The sequence below is a fragment of the Enhydra lutris genome, unplaced genomic scaffold, assembly GCF_002288905.1.
Source record: "Enhydra lutris kenyoni isolate GAN:26980312 unplaced genomic scaffold, ASM228890v2 scaffoldscaffold85, whole genome shotgun sequence".
Taxonomy (NCBI): domain Eukaryota; kingdom Metazoa; phylum Chordata; class Mammalia; order Carnivora; family Mustelidae; genus Enhydra; species Enhydra lutris.
The window spans coordinates 8,972,503-9,000,088 of record NW_019154169.1 but is presented as its reverse complement, the minus strand read 5'-3'; the positions used below and the strand labels follow the sequence as shown (position 1 = coordinate 9,000,088).

Below are 27,586 nucleotides of genomic sequence, written 5' to 3'. Positions count from 1 at the left end.
ATGGGTCTGTTACTCTGGGGTGGGGATGAGAGTGTCTCTGACACTTGAGTAAGTGCCCGTTCCTCACTAGGGATTTTGGAGAGTCTGTTTCTTTGTGTTTCATGTATTTCTGTTTATGTGTATGCTCATTTCTACCCTCTTTGTAAATCGAGAACTCCTAGACCCCACCAAACCCTTCTTTTTACTGATGGGAAACGGAGCTGCCCGGGGAGAGGGGCTACATGACAGCTGAGTGGAAACAAGAGAAGACAGAAGGGTGGTTATAAAGTTTTATGTGATCTGAGCCCCTCTGGAGGTGCCAGAGTCCGTCCACAGCTCTGCACAATGGGGGGGCTTGAGGGATTGGCTCAGTGGGGCAGCATGGCCCAAAAGGAGGGAAACTGCCTCCTGGGGAAAGGAGGCATCCCCAGTGCATTCTTGCACAGGCTTGAGGGGAGACATACCCCCACAGGAGGGAAGGAGGAAGCAGAGGTGGCTCAGAAGTGGAGAGTCACCCAGAAGAATAATCTAAAATTAGAACCTTGGCATCATACCTTGGAATTCAAGACCTGTAGACCTTTAGAATCTGACAACATTTGAATCATAGAACTACAGTGCCTCAGATCTTAAGACTTAAAACTGTGGATTCTTAGGCCCTTAACTAAAATCCTAGAAAGGTGGAATGCAGCATAGAACCTAAATGTGTCCAGCATTAGAAATGATTAGATCTTTGGTATCTAGCTAGTCACAGCTAACTGTAGTCTTATACCTTAGATGCTAAGGATCCAGAATTTTGGCCCAATAGAGTCTAGGGTGTCTTGGAACATAGAACAGAACAACATTAGAATATTAGAGTTTAATAATCTAGAATCTTGAAGCATATGGTCTAGAATCTTAGACACAGAATCTAGGTTCTTAGACTAAGTCTTAGAACATCCCATCTTAGAACATTAGACCTTTCAACCTCTATCTTTACACTCTTGGAATTTTTGAATTGCAGATTCTAGACTCTTCAATCTTTAGGATCCAGAATCTCATAATAAAGAGTTTCAAGGATCATAAAGCCTTAGCACTTATAATTAACCATTATAAGAATCTTAGAACTTGAGAAGATAAAATCTTGAAGACTTATGATGTAGAATCTTAGAGGCTGAGGATTTACAGACTAAGAGGCTTAGAACTTCAAATTTTAGAACATTAGGCCTCAAAAAACCTCCGTGTCTAGAATTGTAGAATCTAGAATCTTATACCCTAAGGACTCAGAACCCTCGAATAACAAAATCTAGAATGATAGAGCCATGGATTCTAGAACTAGAATCTTAGAGCTTTAGAACCTAAAATCTTGGTGGGCTGTATCAAGAATTCTAGAACCAGAAAAATCTCAAGCCACAGACTCTGAGGGCCTTAAAATATAGGCCTCGAAACTTCATGTCTGGAACCTTAGCACTTTAGAATTAGAAACTTTGGGATTTTAGGTTCTTAGAGCCAAAGACTAAGAGCATCTTTGAAACCTCGAACCTTTGCTTCTAGACTCTTTCAACCTTAGAATCTAGAATCTTGGAATGTTAGGCCCGGGAGGAACCCCAGGAATCGCAGCCCAACCCCTTCCTTTTATACACGGGGACACTGAGGCATGGAGAAGAGAGAGAATCTGTCTGGGGGTAGAAGTAGAATAGGTAGGAAGAGGAGGCTGTAGTCGGGGGTGAGGCCTGGAATGGGGAAAGAGTTGGGGGGGAGGCCCCCCCAGTGGCAGTGCCTAGCTTGGGTCCTGAGAGGGAGTCCCAGGTAGAGTGTTGTCTCAGGCTCCATCCTCCTGCCCTGGGGGAGGAGGGGAGCTCCTGTCAGTGGGCAGGGTGGGGCCAGGGGCTGTAGAAGGGCAGAGGACGTAGCGTCCAGCGGGATGGACCTCAGCCGCGGTGAGGCAACTGCAGGAATCCTTAGGGTCAGGCTGGGCTGGCGGGTCAGCTCCTCCAGCAGCTCCAAGTGGTTCAGGATGACCCCGGCCCTCATCCATGTTGACATAGAGGATCTCGTCCGGCTCCTGGGCAGGGGGCAGGGCCTTCAGCGTCTTCTCCAGATCTTCCCGAAGCTCTGAGAAACTCGGCCGGTCCCGGGGGTTTAGCTCCCAGCACTGGGACATTAGGGCATACCTGGGGCAGCAAAGTGAGGGGTGAGAGACAGCAGGAGCTCAGAAGGGGAGCATTCTGGGAGTTTGGGGGCATTTCATGGAACTGGAAGGAACCGTAAGCAGTTTGGGGGCTTCTGATGGGATTTGGGAATTCTCAAGAGTTTCCAAAGGAGGGTCCTGGGAAACTTGGGAGCTGGAAAGGGTCTTGGGGAAGCTCTCTGAGTATCGAGTGGTATTCTAGTGAGGATTTGCTAGAGCAGATTTTGTCCCTGAAAGCGCTGGATCAATGTTCTGCTCTCCTCTACGTGCTGTGAGACTGCAAAGTTTGATAAGCTCTGTCCTGAAGGATCCTGAGGATATCTCCGAGGAGACCCATGAGTTTGGAGAAGCTCAGGACAGCAAACTGGGGGGCTGGTGGAGGGTCCCGGGTGTTTAAGAGCTTTGGGGGAAGTGCGAGAGCTCAGGAGTCTGTGGTGAATTAGAATTTGGGGGCGGGGGGGGGGGCTCAGCGTGAGTTCCTCAACAGTCTGAGGGGTTCTGTGCAGGTTGTAGAGGGTTGGGGCCATGTGGGGGTGCTCAGGGTCTTGGGAGTGAAATCTGGGATGGGGGAGGGGGTGGGGCGGGGTCCGGAGGATCCTCACAGTCCATCCAGACAGCCCACAGGCTGCTTCAGCCGGTTTCCCTGGCACAGGTAGTCGTAAATCTCGCTGTTCTCCACTCCGGGATATGGGGTCTGGCCCCGCGTGGCAATCTCCCACATCGTCACCCCAAAGGACCACTGTGGGGAGCAGAGGAGAGAGAATTAGAAGGTCTGTCCTGCACAAAGACACTCCCAAACGCATGGGTTCATGGGTACACCCACATTTTTGTGCGCACGTGTCCATCGCTATCTTAGCAGGTGCCTCATTCCTCTTCACTGCAACACCGGCGCAGGGACACGCTCACAGAGGTCACTTTTGTGCACGTACGGACATGCTCATCTATGCACACATCTACACACATATACATACTTATCGCCGCCTCTCCCAGCCTACACTGTCCACGTGTCCCCCATATGAACCTGCCACCTCCTGAACCTGTACATGTCCCCAGCATGTCCACACCGCCATTCACAGACACCCAGCACAACCCCAGACATGCCTAACCCTTACCACCAGGCCCCTGTGTTGTGAAATGAACAAGCCACTGACTCCCCACTCCTGTGGGGAATCTCCACACCTACCACATCGCTCTTGCTGGTGTAGACACGATCAGCCAGGCTCTCGATGGCGATCCACTTGACGGGCATCTTGGCGATACGTCCCTGGCGGTAGTAGTCCCCATTGTAGATCTTCTTGGACAGCCCGAAGTCCGCCACACACACAGACATGTTCTCATTCAGCCTGTCCAGATTGGGGGGAGGAACGGGGTGACTGTACTGCCCCTTCCACCGGGAAGCCTGCCCTCACTCTCAGACATGTCTCCGTCTGCCGCTCTGGCTGTCCCTCCTTGGGGGAGAGGATCCATCAACCCCAGACCAAAGGGAAATGTGTCCCATCTTGTTCGGTCCATATGAAGTTTCGTAAACACACCCATGTAACCAGCACCCAGATGAAGAAACAGAACATCATGGGACATCATCTAGATAAAGAATACCACAGAGCAAAGAAAAAGAAGGAACTAACCAATATGTACAGAGACATGGGCTAACCACAAAAACATCACGCTGAGCGAAAGAAACCAGACACAAGTACAAACTTCACGAGTAACATTTATGTGACATTTATGTGACATTTAAGAACAGGTGACTCAAGTCCAGAATAAGGGTTTTTCCTTGGGGCAGTGACTGGGAAGTCCATTAGGGAGACTGCCAGGGCCTATAAATGTTTTTTTTAATCTTCATCCAGTGCTGGTTGTTTACATGAGTCCACAGACAAGTAAACATTCATTGAGCTGCACACGTAGGATGTGGGTGTTTCGGTGTATGTAAAATAAACATTGATTTTTTTTTTTTTAGTATAAGAAAGAAGGAAACACATTACATTATCAGTCCTTCTTCCTACCCCTCCAAGGGAAGCCACAATCTTCCTTTCTTGTTTTCACAAAGACCTTTCTTTTCTTTTCCTTTTATTTGTTTACTTTTTAGGAGGTGGGGGAGGGGCAGTGGGAGAGAGAATCTTTTTTTTTTTTTTTAAGTTTATTTATTTTTGACAGACAGAGATCACAAGTAGGCAGAGAGGCAGGCAGAGAGAGAGAAAGGAGGAAGCAGGCTTCCTACTGAGCAGAGAGCCTGACGTGGGGCTCAATCCCAGGACCCTGAGATCATGACCTGAGCCAAAGGCAGAGGCTTAACCCACTGAGCCACCCAGGCGCCCCGGGGAGAGAGAATCTTAAGCAGGCTCCATGCCCGGCATAGAGCCCGACATGGGACTCCATCTTGAGACCCTGAGATCATAACTTGAACCGAAATCAAGAGTTGGTGCTTAATTGACTGAGCCACCCAGGTGCCCCCAGGAACTTTCTTTTTAAAAAAAAAAAAAAAAGAAGAAGAAGAAGATTATTTATTTATTTTAAAAGTAGGTTCCATGCCCAACATGCAGCTCGAATACACAACCTGAGATCAAGAGTTGCATGCCCTACTCCCTGAGCCAGCCAAGCACCCCTTAAGATTTTTTAAAAAGTAATCTCTACTCTCAACATGGGGCTTAAAACCACAACCTGGAGACCAAGAGTCACACACTCCACTGACTGAGCCAGCTAGGCACCCCTTGATATTTTAACAACAACAACAACAAAATAACAGGTGCATAACAATGGGTGTCTGCTCCCATTTTCAGTGTCATTGTTTCATAGGGGGCTTGCTCAGGATCAGCCCAAGTTGCAGAAGGAAAGGAAGTTCCATTTTGACTGAGTCTATAGAAGACTTTACATACATTTTCCAGTTAACATGAAATACAGGGAACAGAGGAACAAGGCAAATGCCACCACAAGGAAATAGACACATATATGTCATATCCTGTAAGACAACGGGCCTGGTCTCTTCCAAAAGAATATGCTGTAAAAATATAAAAGGCAGGGGAGGGAGGCACCTGGGTGCCTCTGTCCATTAAGCATCAGACTCTTGGTTTGGCTCAGGTCATGATCTCAGGGTGGTGAGATCAAGCCCTGCCTTGAGCCCTTTGTAAATTTCCACACTCAGTGCAGAGTCTGCTTATCCCTCTTGCTTCCCCTCTGCCCCTCCCCTTGGCATGAATTCACACTCTTTCTCTCCATGAATAAATAAAATATTTAAAAAAAATATGGTTGGGGGGAGGCTATTCCAGATTTAACTAAATGTGTGTGTGTGGGGAGGGACCTTGAATAGATCCTGATTGGGGGCAAGAAAAACAAAAAAACAAAGCAAAATAAAACAAACAAAAAAAACAGCCCTAAAAGGCATTTTGGAGGACAACTGAAGAATCTGAATATGGATTGGATAGATATGAAGTTATGTTGTAGAATTATGGTTACTATTCTCAGTTGTGACAACAGAACTGTAATTTACATGTAAATTCTCATTCTTAGGAGATAACCTGTTGAAGATTTAGGCAACTTGCTTTGAAGCGGTTGAGGAAAGAGAGAAAGACAGAGAAGAGAGGAGAAATATGGCATAATTGCCCCCAGGATGGTGTATGGGCATCCACTGAACAAGTCTTCCAACTTTTCTGTGAGATTGGACTTTCTCCACATAAAGAATTTGGGGGAAAAGAAAGAGATGTTCATGTTCCCGAGAGTTGCGAACGTTTACCCATCTTGAAGAAGATTCCAATTCTCCAGCTTCGGTTTCTGAGTCCAATATTGTAATGAAACTAATAGTCGAAGCCTGTGTTTGTATATACATGCTCCATCCTGACCTTAGTTTAATTCTGGCCTATTTTCTGGGATGTCTGTTGGTGGGGGAGAGGAGGGTGTCTGGTCCCCTTATTCAATATGGCCCCTTGCTAAGGGCAGCCCCAGGCAAGATAGTCAGCATGGAGGGATACAGAGATGAGGCTTCAATGTCCCCACTGTCATTGGTCATCTCTGCCCCTGTGCTCACGTCATGCCACCCACTGAGCCCACCCTCTTGCCTCTCCTCTCTCCACATTCAAATACCCCTCCAGAATCTCAGTTCCAGGCTCCCCTCCTCCAGGAAGTCTTCACCAATCTCCTTGCTGAACTTTCTATCCCAGTCCTGAGTTCTGGCCTGCCTGAGGGGTTTGTGTGTCTAGAACCCCTCTTCCCTCCTCGAAGGAGGGATGCAGCTCCCCTAAGGAGGGGACGGGGGTGCGGTGGGGGCGAGAGTATCTGTGGAAGCCTTAGCACTCACATGCAGTTCCTGGCAGCCAGGTCTCGGTGTATGAATCTCTTTGTACTCAGATACTCCATGCCACTGGCGATGTCTGCCATGAACTTCACCAGCATCTGAGTGGGCAGGAACTGGGGCAGCGTAGGAAGGAGTGGAGGTCAGCAGAGTCCCTGAGATCCATCCCTCCTCCCTCCCTCCTTCTTTCCCTTCCTGTGTGTGCCTATCTCTGCCTTGCAGTGGTTTCCCATGGCGCCAAGAATTAAATCCAATCTCTTTCCAACTCTATATAATCGCCTCCTGCCCTCCCGTCCAAGTTGATCTCCTACCGCCCTTGACCTGGACGTGGCGACCAACGCTCCAGCCAGGGGCCTCCTTTCTGGTTTTCAGACAAACTATGCTTGTTCCCGCCTCTAAGCCTTTTTCTCTGTGCTGTGTCCTCTGTCAGGACTGCTTCCCCCTAGATCTCCCCACCTCCCACCAGCTGGCTCTTCCTTCAAGGTCACCTATTCTGTAAGACCTTCTCAGTCCACCCAAACTACCCGCCTGGCCTCTCTGTTGTTCACTTGACTCTCTTCCTTTCCTAGCAGTTAAATTTCTCTTGCTTATTTATTGGTTAACTTCTTTATTGCCTGGTGCCCTCACTGGCAGACAGCTCCACGAGAGCAAGCTCTTGCGCACCGTGGTGTTCCCAGTGTCTGAGCGGTGCTGGGTACCTGACAGGATACCTGGGAACCAGACAAGTAAATGTCCCTCACCACTGGCTGGTCCCCAAGCCGGGAATAGAGAAGGAAACTGTGCAGGTCTCCATGTTTCATGAAAGGTAAGATGACCACGGGTGCTGGGAAGCCCTCTCGTTCGGAACCCTGGAAACAGACGCCTGAGGCCCCCCCAGGCAGCCCTGTCACTCCAGTTGGCCAGGAGAGGAAGCCATCCCCTCCCTCAGTTCTCTCCCTCCCTCCCCTTCAAATCTAAGTTCCAAACTGTTGGGGGCGGGGTGGGGGGTGGGTGGCAAGGACCAAGCTTCAGAGAAGCCACTTCCAGCACTGTTCCCAGGGAAGTTTCCAGAGCCCTCCTGGGGACCTCAGCTATTTCTGGGAAAGGTCAGAGGTCACATTCCAAGCTAAGGGAAAGAAGGAGGGGGGAGCTTGAGGGTAGGGGGAGCAGGGAGCCTGGAGGTTTGATCTTCCCAGTGCCGGAGGGAGGGGTGTTCCTCCTGGAGTGGCCTCCATGGAGTCCGGGCACCCCCAAACCTGCCCCTCCCTCACCAATGAGCCTCATGACGTTGGGGTGGTCAAATTCCTTCATGCAGACGGCTTCACTCAGGAAATCCTCCAGCTCCGACCTTGTACAGATAGCAACTTGGGGGAGAGAGGAAGGTGGATAAGGAAGAGGGGAGGAGAGGGAGGACTCCTTCCTCCTCTCCTTCTTCATCGTCATCTGTGCCTGGTGCTGCACTCAGCATTCTATATATATATATATATATATATATATATATATATATATATGAACTCATTTAACCCTCTGAGGAGAGACTATTATTCTCTCTGTTTTAACAATGGGGAAACCAAGGCACAGAATGGTTAAGGAATCTGCCTAAGGGCACACAGAGCTTGCAAATGGAAGAGGCAGAAGTGAAGGCCAGGTGGGCCGGCTCTGAGGTCCAGGTGCACACACCATGCTAGGCCGCTTCCCTAGGGATCCATCCCATTACTCCCTTTTTACAACTCGGGACACTGGCTCAGAGAGGCAAAGTGACTCACCCAAGGTCACACAGCTGGGACTCAAACCTAGGTGGAGAACGTAACCTGGTACATAAAGAAGTGTTCAGTAATGAATGAATGGGGAGACACCGATGGCTCCATAACCCAAGCTTTTAGCTCCACTGATTGAGAAAGGATCCCCCTCCCTCACGATCATCGGCAGCCTGGCCCTCAATGCCTCTTCCCCATATGGAAAAGATTTGGCCCTGGACTTCCTGGGCTGTGTGACTCTGGACTGGCTCCTGCCCTCTCTGACCCTGTAAATAATATAGTCGTAGACCACATTCCTGGCACAGACCGCTTACCACCCCAGCATTAAGTGCTTTGGCTCACCCTAGGAGGCAAGGATATTATGATCTTTTTTCCCAAATGAAGAAACACAGCTCAGAGAGGGAGAGTCACTTGCCTGAGATCACACAGCTGATAAATGATGAAGCTACATTCCAGACCTTCCCCCAACAGGGGGCTGCCCCCCCCAAAACTACATTTCCCAGGCTCCTCTTTGTACTGTTCATACTGTTTCCTGTTTTCCTGTTGGAGTTTGCCAATGGGAAGCACTGATGGGAGACTGGCAGGTGGGCGGGTGGAGAGGGAGAAGTCAGGGTATTTCACCCTGTCCCTTACCGCTTCCAGCATTGCCTTGATGGTGGCTGTGTGTTTCAAGCTTGCACAAGGCAGCCTCTAAATCTGCAATCCCAAATCCCACCAGGCATCCCTGGCCGTGGCTATGGTGACACCACTTCTTCCCTCTGGCCTCAGGTCTTGGGATGGAAGTATGACTGCCACTAATCTCCAGCCTCACTGCTCCCCATCGTTCTGGCGCCTTTGTAGTAAGTCTCCCCATACTAAATCCCTTCCATTAAAGCACCTAGTACAGACTCCACTTCGTGTCTGGAAACCCTGAGATTCTGTGGCAAGGCTGGTTTTCGACTCACTCTTCTGCTCTTTGGCCTCATTAGGGCCATAGGGAAAAGCCTGCGGGTTAGGGGCCGGGGGTCTCATCCATGTGGACATGCAAGCTCAGACTCACTCTTCATTGTTTTCACAGCCACCTTGAGGATGGAGTCATCCTGGTTGAGCTGGCCCTCCATCACGGCTCCAAATTCTCCTGTGGGGGACAAGAGGGAGACACTGACCTCGGTGGGTGCTTGTGGGGACTGCATTTCCTGTGACAGGGTACGGGTAGGGAAGTGAAGGACTTCGTGGTTCAGGGGCATGTACGTGTGCGCTGGGGGTGGGGGTGGGGGGCTCACCTTCTCCCAGTGTCTTGCCCAGGGCTACCTTATGCCGGTCTACCATCACATCCCGAAGCTTCTCTTTCAGCTCTTCGCTGATGCCCAGGCTGTTCACTGCATGGGGGCAGGGGTGGACAGAGCCATGGAGCAGGGCTGACACTCAGGAGACATTTGGATGCCAAGAGGGATGTGCCCATTGTTAAAATACTGAAATACTTCAGCATTCATTCAAAAACAGCTACTGGGGGCACCTGGGTGGCTCAGTGGGTTAAAGCCTCTGCCTTCGGCTCGGGTCGTGATCCCAGGGTTCTGGGATCGAGCCCCGCATTGGGCTCTCTGCTCAGCAGGGAGCCTGCTTTCTCCTCTCTCTCTCTGCCTGCCTCTCTGCCTACTTGGTTTCACCTACTTGGTGATTTCTGTCAAATAAATAAATAAAATCCTTAAAAAAAAAAAAAAAACAGCTACTGCCCTGAGCACACCTCCTGCCCTAGCTCCTCTCCTAGACCCCCCAAATCTTCTCCCAAACCAGCAGCAAAAGGGTAAGAGCCTGTCACATAATCTTGTACCACTGGGCACCCTGAGAGGTCAGTGGTATGCCACAGCAGTTGCTAAAAATATTTCTTAACTTTTTATTGAATTACAATTTGCATAAATCACCAGGGAGCAGCTCAGTGATTTCTTTCTGAGAGAGAGAGAGAGAAAGCACACGCTCCCAGATGTGAGATGGGGAGGAGGGGCCCAGAAAGAGGGAGAGAGAGAATCCCAAGCAGACTCCCTGCTGAGTGAGGAGCCCGACATGGGGCTCAATCTCACAATTCTGAGATCATGACTTGAGCTGAAATCAAGAGTTGGCTGCTTAACCAACAGAGCAACCCAGGTGCTCCTGTCTACTTTTTAAAAAGATTTCTTTAGGGGCGCCTGGGTGGCTCAGTCATTAGGCATCTGCCTTCGGCTCAGGTCATGATTTCAGGATCCTGGGATCAAGCCCCACATCTGGCGCCCTGCTCAGCAGGAAGCCTGCTTCTCTCTCTCCCACTCCCGCTGCTTCTCTCTCTCCCACTCCCACTGCTTGTGTTCCCTCTCTCACTGTCTCCCTCTCTCTCTCTCTCTCTGTGTCAAAAAAAAAAAAAAAAAAAAAAGGATCTATTTATTCTACAGAGAGCACGCCCGCCAGCGGGGTGGGGAGGGGCACAGGGAGAAAATTTTCAAGCAGACTTCCCGCTGATCGGGGAACCCCACCCGGGGCTTGATCTCACGACCCACGAGGTCATGACCTGAGCTGAAACCAAGAGTTGGATGCTCAACTGACCGAGAAACCCAGGTCCCCCAGCTCCGCGGATTTCTACAAAGCAAACACAACAGTGTAACTAGCACCCAGGTCAAGAACAGACCATGACCCGCCCTCTTAACAGCAGCCACCTTCCTGATTTCTCTTACCATAGACTGGCCTTCTCTGTTTGGGGATATTATCAATGTGGAATCATATACTGTGTTCTTTTTTGTGTCTGGTTTCTTTCACTCAACACGGTGTCTATGAGACAGCCATAATGTAGCTCTCACACATAGTCGTGATTTATTTTCGTAGCTCTATAGCAACAGTTCTCAAACTTATTGGCCTCAGGACCCCTTCACAGTCTTCAAATTACTGTGGATGGCAAAGAGCTTTCATTCAGGGGGCTGACACAGATCAACATTTATTGTATTTTCAAAATTAAAATGGATGGGGGCACCTGGGTGGCTCAGTCTCTGCCTTTGGCTCAGGTCATGATCCTGGGGTCCTGGGATCGAGCCCCGCATGGGGATTTCTGCTTGGCAGGGAGCCTGCTTCCCCCTCTCTCTCTGCCTGCCTCTCTGCCTACTTGTGATTTCTCTCTCTGTGTCAAATAAATAAATAAAATCTTAAAAAAAATTAAAATGGATGGAGTTTTCAAACACACGAATAAAGAAGCAGACATTTGTCAACCCAAAGAGTGATGACATCATCACGTATTAGAGAGCTTCTGGAAAATTCCACAGAACATGTGTGAGAGAATGAGGGTGCTAAAGGGCAAATAACATCTCGGGATTATTACGAAAATAGTTTTGACCTCATGGATCCCCTGCAGTGGTCTCAGGGACCCCCAGGGACCAGGATCACACTCTGAGAACTGCTGCTGCACGTTACCCTACTAGAGCGCCATGACCTCCTTGCTTCCTATCTTTGCTCCTCTTGAATTAAATGTCTTTCCCAGCCTCTTCCAATATCTCCCTGGGGCCCCGGCAGCCTTCTCACAGTGTGCTGGGGAGAGACATCACTCTGTCCCTTTCCTTCCTGGATTTAAGTTGCCCCAGCTGGAAAGAGGAAGGGATTTGACGACGCGGCCTCTGGGGTCCCTTCATGGCTGGAACACTCCATAATTCCACAGTCTCACGGAGAGTCTAGAGTTCTAAGAGCCTCTGGTTTTCAAGATCTTAAGGGTCTATGGTATTGATCCTGGAATTGCCAAGCTCGACTCTACCTCTCTAACATTCTTTAATTCCTAGAGGCAGCTCAGGGGATGGACTTTCAGAGCAAAATGACCTGATTTTGAAGCCCAGCTATCCAACGTGCAAGCTGCGTAGCCTTGAGGAGGTCACTTAAACATTCTTGTGCCACTGATTCCTCATCCATGCAGTGGGGGTGGTGAGGAGGGATGACGTACCTGCCTCACTGGGTTGTCGTGAAGATTCAATTAAATGACATGTGTAACACCTGTCACATAGGGACTGCTGGGGTTGGCTGTCACCCCTGGCTTCACAATCATCCTACCATCCTCGTCCTCTTCATCACCATCATCATCACATTGTTCTAGGATCCTGTGGCTCTAAGGTTTGGTCTTCCTATGATTTTTTTTGTCTAAGACCCTATTAGTCTTAGGGTCTGTGTGATTTTACAGTTCTGTTGTTGTTAGGGTCTGTGGTTCTAATGTCCTATCATTCCAAGGTCTTCAGGAACTTTTGGTTCGGGCATCAACGGAAGCCCAGCGGGCCCCAATCTCTACGTTTGTCATCCCCCCACCAGGGCAGCGAGGCGTGGGGGTTCACTTACAGGTGGCTTCAGTGGTCCGGCGACTGTAGGACTTGCGAACACGGTATCTGACCACCAGCTCACCCCTTTCCACTGTTGGTTCAAACACCTCTCTTGGGGGGAATGGGCAGGAGGTGAGGACAGGGCAGAACCAAGTGCAAACCCTTCCTTCTGAGAACAGTGAAAGTGAACACCACCCTAAGCCCAAGCTGCCCCCCCACCCCACCAGCATTTGCTAACCATGTCTGGGACTTCTATCCCCTGCCTTCCATTCATCACCCAGACCCTGGATCTCATTCCGATTCTTAATTGGAATCTTAATTGGTAATCTCTTGTCCCACACAAGCCTCCTCATGGTCTCCCTGGCCCCAGCCTCTCCATCCCAGTCCACACAAGCCTCCCTATGCACGTAGTTCCAACTTACCCGTAGCGGGTCTCCTTCCTCCGGCGGTGGACGAGGAACAGAGCCAAGATGAGGACACAACCAGCGGCCACAACGGCTCCCAGCAGTACGTACCACCAGGGCCATGAGAAGGCAGGGGCGGGGGGCTCACTCACTGTCGGGGGTATGGCACACAGGTCATGGGGGAAGCCCTGGATTCCTCTCCCCGGACCCCAAAGATGTGACATTGAAGGGAAACAGATGTGGAAATATCTAATGAGGCATGGGGTAGGTAGAGGCATTCACTTCTCCGAGGAGATGGACTTGGGTGTGGAAGGCAGGGGAGCGGGGAGAGAGAATGCATGGAGTGTAGGATGGGTGTGTGGGGCGTGTGCAAGGAGTAGGAGGCTTATGGACAAATGGCCAAGGAATGGTCTTGAGTAGTGCGCGCTGACAATGGAGGGGTTTCCATAAAGCAAAGGATGGGAGAGAAGTAAGTATGCAAAGGACGGTGCACAGAATGTCAGAGGAGTGTTGGAGGAGTCTGGGGTATGTGAACGAGGAGTAGTCAAGGAGTTTCGGATACATATAGTGAGCAGTGATTTGTAAGGATTTAACAGTGGTGTGAAAGGAGCATGGGCATGGGATGAGCTGACATAGTGTGTAAAAAGGTGGGAATGGGTACGTGCTGAGTGTCCAGGAGTTTGGTGTGGGTGTGTGCAGAGCGGGAATGGGTTAGGACTGGCGAGGGGTGAGGAGTGTCAATGGGTGTGCACGGAGACCTGAAGAGTGTGGGATCGCGTGGACCCAAAGTTTTCCAGGATATATGGATATATGTGGGATATGTGGTGAAGGTGTGAAAAATGTGCAGTTTGTGAATGAGAAGTGTGGGTGTGCCCTGTGTTTGGGAGGCATGGGTGAGGAACCAAGGACTATAATAGGATGACTGGGAAAGGAAGCTGGGATTATGTGGGAAGGGCATGGAAAGAAATGTAGGAAGGCATGTAAGGAATACTTAAGGCTAGTAGGTTGAGTTACAAGAGGTGAGCTGGAACAGGGCTAGGAGGGTAAAATGGCTGTAGGAGCAATGTTCGAGAATTGCTGGAGAAATATTGAGAGGGATGGATTTGAGGGGGGATAACTCTTCTGTCTGTCCATCCATCCATCCATCCGCAATTCACTGAGTACCTATAATGTGCAGGGCCATTCCAGGCGACTCCATCAAGGACCACACAAACCCCAGAAGTAGAAGATTAGAGTGATGAGTTTGGGAAACATGAAAGCAGTGACAATGGGTATGTTTGTGTCAATGGGGTCCTCAGTGGGCGTTGAAGGAAAGGAGGGAGGAGAGAGGGTGCGAAGCCTTACCCAGCTGGTGAACTGGTTGTCCTTGTCCTGTGAGGAGAAAGGACAGAGGCAGGACATGCTCAGAGAGGGTAAGGCTGGCGTGACATGGGCAAGACTCTCATTAAGCTTCCGGGTGGGAAAAGAGCCTAGATTGGGGTAAGTAACACTGAAAGGTACAGGGAGAAAGTCAGGGGCATCAGAGCAAGACAGGGTCCTTGAGAATGGGTTGAAGGGGGCTGAGCAGGACTGGGACTTACCTGGATGCCAGGGCTCCAGGGGCACAGGGAGGCTCCAGGGTCCATCACCAGCGGCAGTGTAGGCTGCCACACACACTGTCAGGTTGGGGACAGTCCCGTCCCCCCGCAGCTCCAGGATCACCTCTCTTTTTAGCCCTATGTCCATGAGCACCTAGGATGTCAGATGGCGCGTCAGGGTAGAGTGCCCCCTACCTGCCCTTAACTCTTAAAACTTCACCCTCAGCCTCAAATCTCCATCTTTCCAAAAGCCCCCTCCTCCCCCAACCCCTCCTCCCACCCTTCATTCCTCACCACCACCCCTACCTCCATTCTCCATCTCCATGCCTACTCCACCATCCGCTCCACGGGGACCGGCCCTTTGCCTCATTAACTGCCCCTTGTCAAGTGCTAGCAAGGGGGGACTGAACCCCCATCCCCATCTTTCCACCCACGCTCCTTTATGCCCTCCTGATCTCCCCCCCAATCTCCCACCCCATCTGTCCAACCCAGGGTGCTGCTTGCTCCAACACCACCTCTGTGCCCATTAGGAAAATTCACCCCTTCTTCAAGGTGTTCTAGGATTATCTGCTATTAAAGTGTTACAGGAGGGGCGCCTGGGTGGCTCAGTGGGTTAAGCCGCTGCCTTCGGCTCGGGTCATGATCTCAGGGTCCTAGGATCGAGTCCCTCATCGGGCTCTCTGCTCAGCAGGGAGCCTGCTTCCCTCTCTCTCTCTCTCTCTGCCTGCCTCTCTGCCTACTTGTGATCTTTCTCTGTCAAATAAATAAATAAAATCTTTAAAAAAAATAAAAAATAAAGTGTCACAGGACATCTGGAAATCTACTGAAATGACTTTTACAGTGCTTTTAAATAGCCATTCCCTACCCCTTCCCCAGACCCCTTAAACCTCCCCAGAACGTGTTCTCCTAGGTGTCGTATGATCTCGTACTACCCCGACCCGCACCACTGTCCTGTCCACCCTGACATTTCCTCCCCATCTCCCTCCTCCCAGCCACTCCACCCCAGCCCTGCAAGCAGCACCCACCTCGGGGGTGTCCTGGCCTCGGTAGGCCAGCCGGTACCCCAATAGGGTGCCCTGCAGGGGTGCCCTTGGCTCCTGCCAGCGCACCAGGGCTTGGCTCCCATTCCTCATGGCGCTGACATTCTCGGGGGGGCCCAGGGGCACTGGAGGACAGGGAAGAGGGGAAGCTGGCACCCCCACCTCTTCCTGACCCCCTCCCCTGTTCCCAGGAAGCGAGGGCAGAGTGCAAAGGGAACGCGCGTGGGCACCTCGTGCAGGCCTGCCATGAGCGGAAGCACAGGGGAGAGGTCTGGGAGAGATGCCAATGAGCCATGCTGGGGAGTCTGGGGCTGGGTGGGAGGGACTGAGGCCACTTGGGGTTAATGGGTGACAGGAGATGCCTGGGGTGGCACAGATGCGAGCCGCCGTGAGTGACGTCTGCGTCACACCAGCCCCTTCTTACCTCCCTCCGGTGTCTCCACAGGAAGCCAGTGGGTCCAGGGTGAGGGGCCCTGGCTACTGGTACAGGCGACCCGGATGTGGTAAGGAGTGTGAGGACTGAGGCTGCCCAGTCGAAGGTGGTGAGGGGGAACTGACGCTTGCAAGGTGACAGGCTCCTCTGGAGGGTCTGGCTCTCCCAGCCAGACGCCCACCCCGTCATCTGACAGCACGGCCTGGGGAGAGGGAAGGGGCGTGAGGATGGGACGAACAAGAAATCTCAAGATGGGGCTCACATGAGTTGGTAGGGGTGGTCCTGGGGTGATGACACAACTTTGCAAGGGTGAGTGTGTGTGTGTGTGTGTGTGTGTGTGTGAGAGAGAGAGAGAGAGAGAGCGCGCGCTCCGTGCTGGTGTAACAGGGGCACACGCAGCTGCAAAGCGAGACCTCCTAGACGCATGATGTGGCTCCGTCATCACTTGCAAAAGCCACCTCTGGCAAGACTTGCCCTCTCTGAGCCTCAGTTTCCTCATCTGGAACATGGGCGCTTGGAGGAGCAAATGCCTTCCAGGGCTGCCTAAAGGTTGAAGGTAGGACAAGCTGTGCGGAGCAGGGCAGGTGATCAGCATAAATAAAATGACAATGACATTCAACCACAGACAAAAGCAACATCCTACAAGAGAAATCAGAAGAGTGGGCACTGCTGGGGGCTCAGGGATCCTTGTGGGTGGGGAGCTGGTGGGTAGGGAGCTGGTGGGTGGGGAGCTGGAGGGTGGTGACATGGATGAACATTTGTGTTTAACAATCTAGGTGCACACTGAAGATTATGCACCTTATGTGTATCTGAATAAAAAAGCAAAGCCCTTTACGTATCTGAGTTCATTTGACCCTCAGCTCTGTGTTTGGGTACCATGGGCATCCCCACTTACAGATGAGGACAGTGAGTCTCAGAGAGACAGAATCACTTTGCCCAAGGTCACCAGCTTGTCACTGATGAAGCTGGGAACTAAACCCCAACCTGTCTTCAAACCTTTTGCCTTGGGGTGACTGGGTGGCTCAGGCCGTTAAGTGTCTGCCTTCAGCTCAGGTCATGATCCCGGGGTCCTGGGATCAAGCCCCACATAGGGTTCCGCACTCAGAGGGAAGCCTGCTTCTCCCTCTCCCCCTGCTGTGCTCTCTCTATCTCTCTCACTCTCAAATAAATAAAAATCTTTAAAAAGAAATAAGAACATTGGCAATAGTAACAATACTTCTCCTCTGTTCAGAGAGGCAGCAGAACTTGGTGCTGAGCAGAGACGCTGGATCTGGGGTTCAGATCCCGCCTCTACTAGCCCCTAGCACTGTGCCTTAGTTTCCTCATCTGTAAAATGGGATAACCACAGTGTCTCCCTAACTTGCAGGGTTGAGTGAACTGATGCTTGCAAGCGTTTAGAGGAGCCCGTGCACAGTGAGTGTTTATTGCTATTATTGTGTGTGTGTGTGTGTGCGCGCGCACAAGACAGAGGTTGCCTGGCTACAAGTGGCAAACTCGGCATGCCCTACACAGCGTCCCCAGCTGGGACACTCGCCTGATCCCCAGGAATAACACGATCAGCATGGCAGGGACCACAGCAGGTATAGACATTTGTACAGCCCTGCCACACAGAACCACAAACCCTCTACAGCCACACACCGCAAGGATGCTGCCACCTCCCCTCAACACCGGGGGAGCAACCAGGAGACCCAACCACACTGTCACACTGAGTGTTCTCAGAGGGAAGTTTACCACTTACTGGTGTGGACCCAAAGAATCTTGGATATCCAAGTTGGGTATCATTTGCTGTGTGACCTAGAGTGGGTGTCTTTATTTCTCTGAGTCTCTGTTCCTATTTCTGGAAAATGGGCATCTAAGAGTCCCTACCTGGCAGGGTGTGAGGCTCGATGACACACAGCACGGAAGCCGGTTTGCACATCCTATCGATGGTTAACATTTCCCGAGTGTGGACTCTGTATCAAGCACCCCAGCAAGTGCAATCCTGGTTGAACTCATGGTCCTTTTGCCACCACCCTCTGAGGTCAGTTTCTTTTTTCATTCTCATTTTACAGATGAGGAAACAGAGGCCCAGAGAGGTTCAGCAACTTGCCCAGAGTCCCACAGACCGCTGTGGGCAAAGGATCCCACCACGAGGCCTGGGAGGGTGGGTAATAGGATGGGGGCAGGGGATGGAAGCTGTCCCATGCCCGCTCTCTGACCTGCAGTGACAGATGGGAAGGAGAACCTCTGCTGGGACAAAGGGGACACAGGGACATAGGTCCAGACAGTCAGCCTACTGGTGCCCACTCCCACTTCTCTTTTCCCTGCAGCCCTCCCATTCGAACCCTCTTGCCCCAGGCCAGGCACAGCAGGAAGTGAGCCCTGGAGAAGGAAGAGGACACACTTCTGCTTTTCTTTGACACTGGACGTATGTGGGTTGGAGGGTACAGCTGATGCCTGACCTGGCATTTGAGATCTCCCAAGTGGGCCCACGCTTGGGGATTGAATCAGTTTTATCCTTTAAAGCCCATGGGGAGGGCAGATCACTTTCCCCCTCCGGGCCTCAGTTCCTTCCCTTGAAAACGGGAAGATTAGCAGATTACTTTCTAGGGTTAAAATAACAAGTGGATGAGATAATGTCCAGGGCACGTAATTACAAGAAAGACAGCTCTTATTTGATCAAGTGTTGGCTCTGAATGGTCTCCAAGGAGGTGAAGGGGGCTGTTTGGGTTTGGGGAGATGAGGGTTCAAATCCCACCCTGGCCACTTCCTGGCTGTGATCCTGGCTAGGTTGCTTAACTACTCTGAACCTTAGCTTCTACATCTGGAAAGCGGGTGTCTCCACAGACCCTGCCCCCACAAACACACATAAACACATAAAGTCACAATACAAGGCCCACCACAGAGATGACACTCCATAAACACTGGGCATTACTAATTATTGTCATCTGTCGTGGCAGACACTGTCCCGCCCTCACTCCAACTTCCAGATCTCAAAGAACTTTAGGTCAGAACTGGGTCTTGTATTCAGAGATCTGCGTTTGTTTTTCTTAGCGCACACTAAGAACGACTCTGGTGCTGAAGGCTGGGTCTAGAACACTTCAGGTCAGGGACTCTTCCAGCAAATGTGTCCTACTCTAGTTGGACCCTGCGCTGGGCAATCGTGAGGACCAAGTGGTGACTGAGACAGGCCAGGACTGGTCCTCCCAAAGCTCCTGGCCCAGTGGGAGACAGACTCACCCCTCAGACAGCGGCAACCCAGAGTGATCAGGGCTGGGATGGGAGAAGCACAGGGCTGTGGTCACCTGCTGGTGACAGAGAAGGCTCTGACCCCTGCTGTCTTAGGATTCCCACTCTGGCCAGAGTCAGTATTACTAATACTAAAAAAAAAAAAAAAAGTTAAAACAGCTGATGGTTTATTAGGCATTACCTATGTTCTAGATCTAGATACTATTTTAAGTTTGGTCCTTATATTCACTCATTGAATTCTTACAACAAGCCTATCTGCCCATTTTACAAATGAGACTGAAGTCCAGTGAGGTTAAGTCACAAGGTCCCATCTCCTGCAGCTGCTGGTGGTGGAGGGAGGATCTGAAGCCAGGACATCTGGTGTTGACTCAACTCGAGGTTCTACTGCCTCTTAGCACATACATGGCTGGGAAGGGCTGGTTTCCCAGGGAGAGGCAGGGGGCTTATGTATGGTGGAAGGAGGAGGGCTGAGCCAAGTCTAAGGTCTCACCTGCAGGGTGCAGTGCGTGAGGGGGTAGATGCCGCTCAGGCCTGGGGTCCAAGCCACCTCTAGCTCTGTGGGCTGGCGGGAAACCAGGTGGAGGTCATGGGGCCGCTGGGGGAGCACTGTGGAGACATGAGGGGAGAGGCTGACCCTGGGGGGGTCTTTGCCCAAAGCTCCCCTCTAGACACCCCTGCCCTCTACCCCAGCTCTGACCTTTGGGCCAGACCCCACACCCTCTGACACCCAGCTCCCCAGCTCCCTTTCCTTCACCTGTGATGGTGGCCGTGCGGGACGTGGTGACCCCCTTGGCGTTATGGGCTTCGCAGGAGAAAGAAGATGTCTTGTTCAAGCCTGGGGAGTCATAAAAGGAGAGGCCCAGTGTCAGAGAGGGGAAGGACGGTTTCCCAGGCCATGCTGGGCCACCTCCTACCATGCCCTGCCTGAGAGTCAGTGCAGCCTACATGGGCTCCTGCTGGAAGGGAGGTGGGGGTTGAGTTGGGAACACAGGCCTCTGTCCCCAGACACAAGGACAGGCTGGCGGCCTCAGTCCTAGTACCCCACCACATAGACACACATACACGCAGTCACACATGGGCACGCACACAGATAGAGACACACATACATATACATACACTCACACACACATTCATACACAGAGATACACACATACACTCACACAAACAACATTCAAAAACACACACACCGAAACACACATACTCATACGTGTACACAGAGATAGTTACACACAGACACACCAGGCACATACGCCAACACATAGTTATACACACACATACAAAAGTACCCATACTCATACCTAGACACACACACCAACACACACACAGACATAGGCATTCACACAATCACATACTTGCACAAACACAGACACGATCACACTGAGCCGAACAGACACACATGGAGGCATATATCCCTAGCAGACACACACTTAAGAAACAGGCCCTCATGGCTGTATGTAAAATCAGAGGTGTTCGCTCATTTATATGCTCTAAGCTCAGCTCCTACCAACTCCCGCCCCCCTCCCCCACTTCACTGGGCTCCAGATGTTTCTGGAACTCAGATATCAGACACGTTCCCATCTCGGGAACTTCGCATCTCTGTTCTATCTTTCCACAGAAGTGCACAGGGCTCTCTCCCACACTCAATCACATTTGGGACTCAGACCCCACCTTTTCTTCACTCTGTCCCTGGCTGCCCTGTTCAGAGCCGGGACCTCATGGCCATATCTAGCCTCTCCCCAGCTTTCCTTTTCCTCTTTGGCTCTTCTCATCACAACATACTTTACCCATTACCTGTATGTCTTGCTCACTATCTGTCAACCCTGCTATAGGAGGGCGGGGGTTTCTGTCTGTTTGGTCCCCTGCTGTATGCCAACGTTCATACAGGTCCACAATAGCCTTGCACACAGTAGCTGTTCCATAAATGCTTGTTGAACAAGTGAATGACCTTACGTGTATGCCTTTGTGTAGCTATGAGTGTTTCTGGGTATGTATGTAGAAATATGAGCCTGTGTAATTCTATGGATAAGTGACTTAATATGTGTCTTTTTTAAAAAGATTTTATTTATGTATTTGAGAGAGAGAATGAGCAGGGGGAGAGGGAAAAGCAGGCTTCCCGTGGAGCAGGGAGCCCCAGGTAGGGATTGATCCCCGGACCCTGGGATCCTGACCTGAGAGGAAAGCAGATGCATAGCGAACTGAGTCAGCCAGGCGCTCCAATATGTACCTTGTGTTTCCGGGTGTCTGCGGGTAGACTGCGTGTGTCTATGGATGTTGCAGGCTTGTGTGTGCCTCCTGCTCGGTCTGCGTGTGAAAGTGTGTGTGTGTGTGTGTGAGCGCGCGCGCTCTCGTGTTCCCACCACCACCACCATCAACCCGCAGACACAAAGTTTCCTTCTCTCAGTCGGCAGAGGGAGCGGAATGAGGGAAAGTCGGCCGAGGCCGGAAGCGGGTGGGCAGGGAAGCTCCCCAGCGCCGCTGCCCAGGCGGCAGCCCTCAGCCAAGGTCAGGTGCCGGGCCGGCCGCAGCCCCCGCCGGCGGGGGAGGGGCAGGACAACCCCGGGCCGGCTGCCGGAGGGGGTGGGGAGCCTGGGTCCGGTCCAGCCACCTGGCACGTGGGGGCCCGCCAGGGACACCGCGCAGGGGCTGGTGCTGCCCACCCAAAAAGCCCCGGGGCGGAACGGAGTTCTGGAGCTGGGTCCTGTTCCGACCGCAGCATTCCAGCCCCCGCGTGAGTCACCGGGGTGCCCCCTCCCGCTCCGGCACTTCCGGTGGCGGCCGGGTGTGGGGGGGCGCGCGGCGCAGGATCCCCCCTTCCTCGGCCTCAGAGCGCACCTTGAGGACGAGGAGAGCAGGGATGGAGGGGCCTGGGACCCGTCCCCTCCAGCGGGCTCTCCCTCCGCGACTGGAGCCGGCCCACTCCAGATGTGCTTCCCAGATGCACTGTCCAGCTCCCTCTCCACTCCCGCTCCTCCTCCCCCCACCCCCGCGCTTTTTCCGAGGGAATCAGAGGGATGGAAGGAGAGGGGGCACGCCCTGAGTCAGATCGAGGGACAGACACACATAAACGGACAAAATTCCTTGACACAGCACCTCCCCCCACCCTCACGCTTACACAATGAATCGCACTTAACACACAGGGGCCGTTACTGGCACAGAAACAGAAAACCAGGCACTGGCTAAGCTACATTAGGGGCTGATGGGGTCGCAAACACGCAGCGACACCAGTATCCAGCCAGTGACTTGCACGTATCTACACAGGCTCTGACGTTGGCGCACATACACAAACACATATATTGCAAACATAAACACACAGTCAAACACCTAGCAATGCAACATCCTGCCCCCCCCCCCGAAAACTGACAAACACACACACCTCCCTGTGGAAATATACACAGGGAGCCACACACAGACCTTGAGGTAGGAGTGGTCCAACAGATACGCACCAGGACATGAATAAGGTTAATGTCGACTTGCTTGCAAACAAACACAGCCAGTCCTTCAAACACAGCTGGACACTCAGGTCGCTTCGGACACATTTACGGAGAGGCAGACTATACAAAAACTGGCTTGCATAAACACTGAGGCAGACATATAGCTGCCATGTGCCTAGAGGTGACACAGACATACATACCCACACCGGTTGGCAAGTTTATCTACCAAGAGACAATCAGGGCTGGGGCTGATACATGGGGAGACAGGACAGAAGTAGAAGGGAGTCGTTACCGCCTGCTGTAGATCTCTCTCTCTCTCTCTCTCTCTCTCACACACACACACACACACACACACACAGATGGGGGTCCATGTCAGAGTCACGAACCAACACACCCCCCTCAGGACCTACGCATGGGAACCCCAGAGACATGCGTGGACACGGACAAATGCGTGGACAGCCACAGTGAATGAAAACACACCGAGGAACACTAAACTGTCCACTGACAACATTCTGTCTCCACAAGGAAACAGGTGTCCACACCATGACACACTCACACCCACAGATGCACACCTGTGATGTGACATTGTCACTTTTCTACAGGGAGCTAGATGCAAAATAGCCACAAAACACTGCCTCCCCTCACTCTGCCATCTCTCCCCCCAAACACACACATACACACACCACCTTCACACAGCGAGTCGCAGCTGTGAACACGCAAGTGCAAAGGAGGACAGAGGCCAGGCTGACACTGGTATTAGACACATACACACACACACACACACACACACAACACGGCCTCATACACACTGAGACACAGATCTAGAGGGACATGGATACATACAGACAGGACCTCACACACACACTGAGACACACACACACAGACACCCTCCCCCTACAGCTTTACCACACACTGATACACACACAGGCCCTCTCACATCTGTGGGGGGGCTGCCCCATTTCTCCTTCCTGGGATGGCATGGGTGGCCCATCCCCCTCTCCTTTCTTATCTCCAGGGTCCTGCCAGGCTGACTCAGACCCCAGAGCCATGGGCCTGAGTCACCCCTCTGGGGGCTGGCATGCTCACCACCTCTTCCTTGCACACTCAGAGCCCCCGGAATGTTGAGAATGTGGACACCTCCCTCTAGCCCGGGAGACCCTCAGGCAGGAGCCCCCCCACCCGCCCCATCCCAGCAGACAGAGGCAGCAGGTTGGGGTGCCGAAAGCTGAAGCCTTCCAGGGTCTGGCTGCCTCCCTCAGACTGATCCTCACCCCCCGGCTGTGTTCCTCCAACCCTCCTTCCTCGGTGAGGGAGAAACCGCTATGTGCAGGGACCCTCACACTACCTCTGACAGCGCTGTGATCCCAAGCTAGGTCCTGCCCCATCTCTGTGGTGTGGAAATGGATGGTCACTTTGAAGCTAGGAGATTTTCTGCTGTCACTCAGACCTCCCTGTCCTGTCACTCTCCATCTTAGGCTACCTCCGTGGTCTGTCCCTTCCCATGTCTCTTGATCTCTCTCTCTCTCCCTGGAACTATCCTTCTGTCTCCCACTTTCTCCTCTTTCTCCACTTTCAGCTCTTCTGATACAGAGTGGGCAGGTGGAGGAGGTGGAGGAGAAAAGGGCCTGGTTGCTTCCGGTGCCAGGCTTGGGGTCAGGGGCTGACAAAGGGACATCAGGCCCACACACACATTTGGGCCATGGGACAGCTCAGAGGAAACCCGGGACAAAGAATTCTATTCAGACAAGCTGTGGGGAATAAGGAGAGACAGAGGGACAGGGAGACAGACACACACAGAGAAGCAGAAAGAGACAGAGAAACAGAGAACCAGAGGACAGAGAGACAAAAAGGGACAGAGAAAGCAGAGAGAGAGAGATGAGGGGTAGATATGGATAGAGATGCTGAGACAGTGAGACTCAGACAAAGAGAGAAAACAGAGAGAAAGAGAGAGAGAGAGACAGAAAGAGACAATGAAGGACAGAGGGACAGGCACTCACACAGGAGCACAAAAGACCCCTTTGCTCCCCGCTCCCATCCTGCCTGGCCCTCTAGGCAGAGCTGGCTACTCCCCAGACTTACCTGGAACTCTAAGCGTTTGCTGGGGGCCATGGCTCATGGCCAGAGTCAGGGGGACCGCATCCTGGAGCCAGAGAAGGTCCACAGGCTCTGGGGGTCCCTGCGCCCGGCAGCTCAGATTGAAGGGGGTGTTGGCGGCCACAGTCCTGTCCTCAGGCTCCTCCAGGAAGTAAGGCAGGCCTGGGGTGGGGGGGCATGGTAGTTGCCAAGGTCCCTCTGAGCTCCCCAGGTGTCTGACTCACTGCAAATTCTTTGACCCCTGTATCTGATCCCTCAGGACATCCGAACGTCCTTCAGATGTCCGACCCGTCAGGCCTCTACCCCCAGAACACAGGATCCCAGTACCCCTGGGTACTTCCCCACCAGCATCTGACCCGTGGGACATCTGAGTCTCAGTGAGAAAAGCGAGACCCTGAGGGGGGGGGGAGAGGCTTAAATTGTACCTCTGACTCCTTACCTGATCCCCAGAATGTCCTACCCCGACCATGTCTGTTCCCTAGGACATGTCACAACCGCCAAGATATCTTCTCCCCCAGGACATATAATCCCCCCCAGGCCTGCCCCCAGTAATTCCCAGACTCCCCAGCTTCCCGACCCCCTAAATATCTTTGATACACCCAGGCTGCATGTTCCCTGAATTTTCCAGCACCCTCTGACCACTCAGGTTTCCTGTCCGCCCACGACCTCTGTGCCCAGGGCTCACCCTCCAGCCCAACGTAGCCAGGCTGGGACACAAAGGTCTTTCCTCCCAGGACCACCGCACACTGGTACCACCCCGCGTCTGAGAGCTGCAGGGAGGAGATTCTAACAGGACAAGAGGAGAGACAGAAAGGTTCAGGGTCAGTGCTGGACCCTGGGTAGGGGTCATCAGAACTGCAGGAAGGGGGTCAGGACTAGTCAGAGCTAAGGAGTGAGTACTATTATTAACTCATTTTACAGAAGAGGAAAGTGAAACCCGGGGTTACATCACATTCTCCAAGCCACACAGCTAGCGAGTGGCCACACTGGGGTTCCAGCCCAGGTGGGGCTCCTGCCCATAATTTTTTACCCATCATGTGATGGAGGTCGGGGGCCGGGGAGTGGGGTGGGGACAGGGATCAGGAGGAATGCGGCTGGTCAGGGGGAGGCTGGGCACCTGAGTTGGCTGACCACTTTCCAGTCATCCTGCCCGTCTTCACCCAGGGGCACCTGGGTCTGGGTACTGTCTGCCAGCTCTAGCGCCTGTCCGTCCCGAAGCCAGGTCACTTCAGGGGGCTCCCCCTGAACCTGGAGTTCGCACCGAAGGGCCCCCATGAGTCCCCGGGCACCAGTGATGTTCCTTGGACTCCCCACAAAGGGGTCTGTCTCAGCCTGTGCTCCTGCGGGGAGATGGGGAAGAGTTAGCTTAGGAACCCCTGCTTTCCTCCCAGCCTGCCAGGCCCTTAGGCCCACATAGTTGTAAAGTGACCTCAGCAGGGGGGGGTGGGGGGGGGGGGGGGGTGGAGGCTTTGGGGGAGGATGGGAGCCTTCCCAGGGGACTGGGGTCCAGCCTCCCTCCTTCCTAGGGGCCCCATCCTTGGTCTGTTGGGAAGTAGGCCGGGGATCTGGCAGCCTCCCATGCTCCAGACTGCCCGGCAGGGCCAGGCCCTGCTCCCGCCCCTGCTGCCCTCCCTTAGGGTCTCTAGAGACTTGACAGATAGGCTGGTGGTGGACTGCTGGTGGTAGACGGGTGCTGGTAGACGGTGTGTCAGGAAAAAAGGTGGGGAGGGAGAGGAGAGAGAGAGAAGAGAAACAGGGAAGGAGAGACAGAGAGAAGCCAGACAGAGTCAAGCTTGAGGACTCAGAGACAGCCAAGGGACAGAGACCAGAGAGACACAGAGGATGAGAAGTGAGGGGAGAGACACCCCTGAGAGGGAGACAAAGTTGGGGGAGAGACACAGAGGCAAACAGAGCGAGAGACAGAGACATTATCGAGATACCTAGAAAGTAGGGAGAGAGAAAGCCGGAGACTGGGACAGAGAAATGAAGCCCCACAGAGATGGTGGTCTACAGCCAGAGCTGGAGACCCCCACCCTAGAGATGGAGCAGACAGACAGTGATGGGGTAAGGACAAGTGTGTGTGGGGGTGACAGTGACAAGGGTTTCCCCCTAGAGCTCTGGAGTCCTCCTCATCCCACTGCCTAACTTCATGCTCCTTTCTGGAAGATTCCTTCCGGGGCAGCCCCCCAGTTCAGCCCCTCTCCCTAAGCGCCCCCCCCACCCCGCCCCGAGTCAAGTCCAGCCCCACTCCAGCCCCCAGGTTCTCTGTCTCTCTGTCTTGCTCTGTGTCTACTTCTTTCCAGTCTCTGACCCTCCCAGTTTCTGTTTCTTGTCCTGTTCCTCTCTGAGCCCCTTTCTCTCCCCGGCCTCTCTCCTCTCTCCCCATTTAACTCATTTAACTCGGTGTCTCCTTGTCTCCCCCTCTGCTGTCCCAAAGACACTCCTTGGGCCAGCCCAGACTCCCCCCAACACCTGCCATCCACCCCCCACTCCGCTCCCTCCTGCCCCAGCCCAGCCCCGGGTCGTCTCCCCACCGCCACCCCCGGCAGGGCCCCATCACTCACCCTTGGGGGCCACGCATCCCCAGCAGCACAGCGCCAAGCACCAGGCCAGCGGGACCCTGCCCATCCTCGGGGCACCACACAAACGATGCCAAACTTTCCTCAGAAGTTGCTGGGCACCCTGCGGGGGAGGGGGCAGGGCCAGGCTGTCCCCAGCCCTCCTCCCCAGCTCCGGGCTCCCTGGACTTGGCATGGCCCGCCTGCCACGGCTGGGCCCCCACACCGGCTCTGCTCAGCGGCCTCCTTCCTTGCTCCCCAGCCTCCTACTGTCTCTCCCAGACTTTGGGCAACCCTTTCCCCGCCCCTGGCTCCCCCTCTGCCTCCGCCCACCAGCCGGAGCCCAGGGGGCCACCTGGGCTTGG

General features: G+C 52.9%; 1 protein-coding gene across 2 annotated transcripts; it reads right to left on the bottom strand.

The window, feature by feature from the left end:
* Positions 1-255: 255 nt before the first annotated feature.
* Positions 256-27,452, bottom strand: LOC111161529 (AXL receptor tyrosine kinase). 2 transcript variants are annotated; one of them, XM_022525255.1, is made up of 20 exons: positions 27,228-27,452; positions 25,781-26,003; positions 25,349-25,449; positions 24,649-24,825; positions 19,893-19,973; positions 19,629-19,744; positions 15,902-16,112; positions 15,463-15,602; positions 14,441-14,591; positions 14,205-14,231; positions 12,879-13,011; positions 12,476-12,567; positions 9,427-9,522; positions 9,204-9,281; positions 7,679-7,771; positions 7,169-7,290; positions 6,435-6,544; positions 3,330-3,489; positions 2,749-2,885; positions 256-2,129 (listed from the first exon to the last, which is right to left on the bottom strand). In XM_022525255.1, the coding sequence occupies exons 1-20, from the start codon at positions 27,415-27,417 to the stop codon at positions 1,778-1,780; spliced, it is 2,790 nt and encodes a 929-aa protein (XP_022380963.1). In that variant the 5' UTR covers positions 27,418-27,452; the 3' UTR covers positions 256-1,777. The 2 variants fall into 2 exon arrangements, with proteins under 2 accessions (XP_022380963.1, XP_022380964.1); XM_022525256.1 differs by lacking the exon at positions 14,205-14,231.
* Positions 27,453-27,586: the final 134 nt, after the last annotated feature.

Excerpts from the sequence above, each read along its gene's own strand:
- LOC111161529 (XM_022525255.1), bottom strand. The coding sequence starts at position 27,417 with ATGCCAAGTCCAGGGAGCCCGGAGCTGGGGAGGAGGGCTGGGGACAGC. Across the intron at positions 26,004-27,227 it reads GGGATGCGTGGCCCCCAAGG|GAGCACAGGCTGAGACAGAC; the intron begins GTGAGTGATGGG and ends ATCTCCCCGCAG. Across the intron at positions 25,450-25,780 it reads AAAGTGGTCAGCCAACTCAG|AATCTCCTCCCTGCAGCTCT; the intron begins GTGCCCAGCCTC and ends TTGTCCTGTTAG.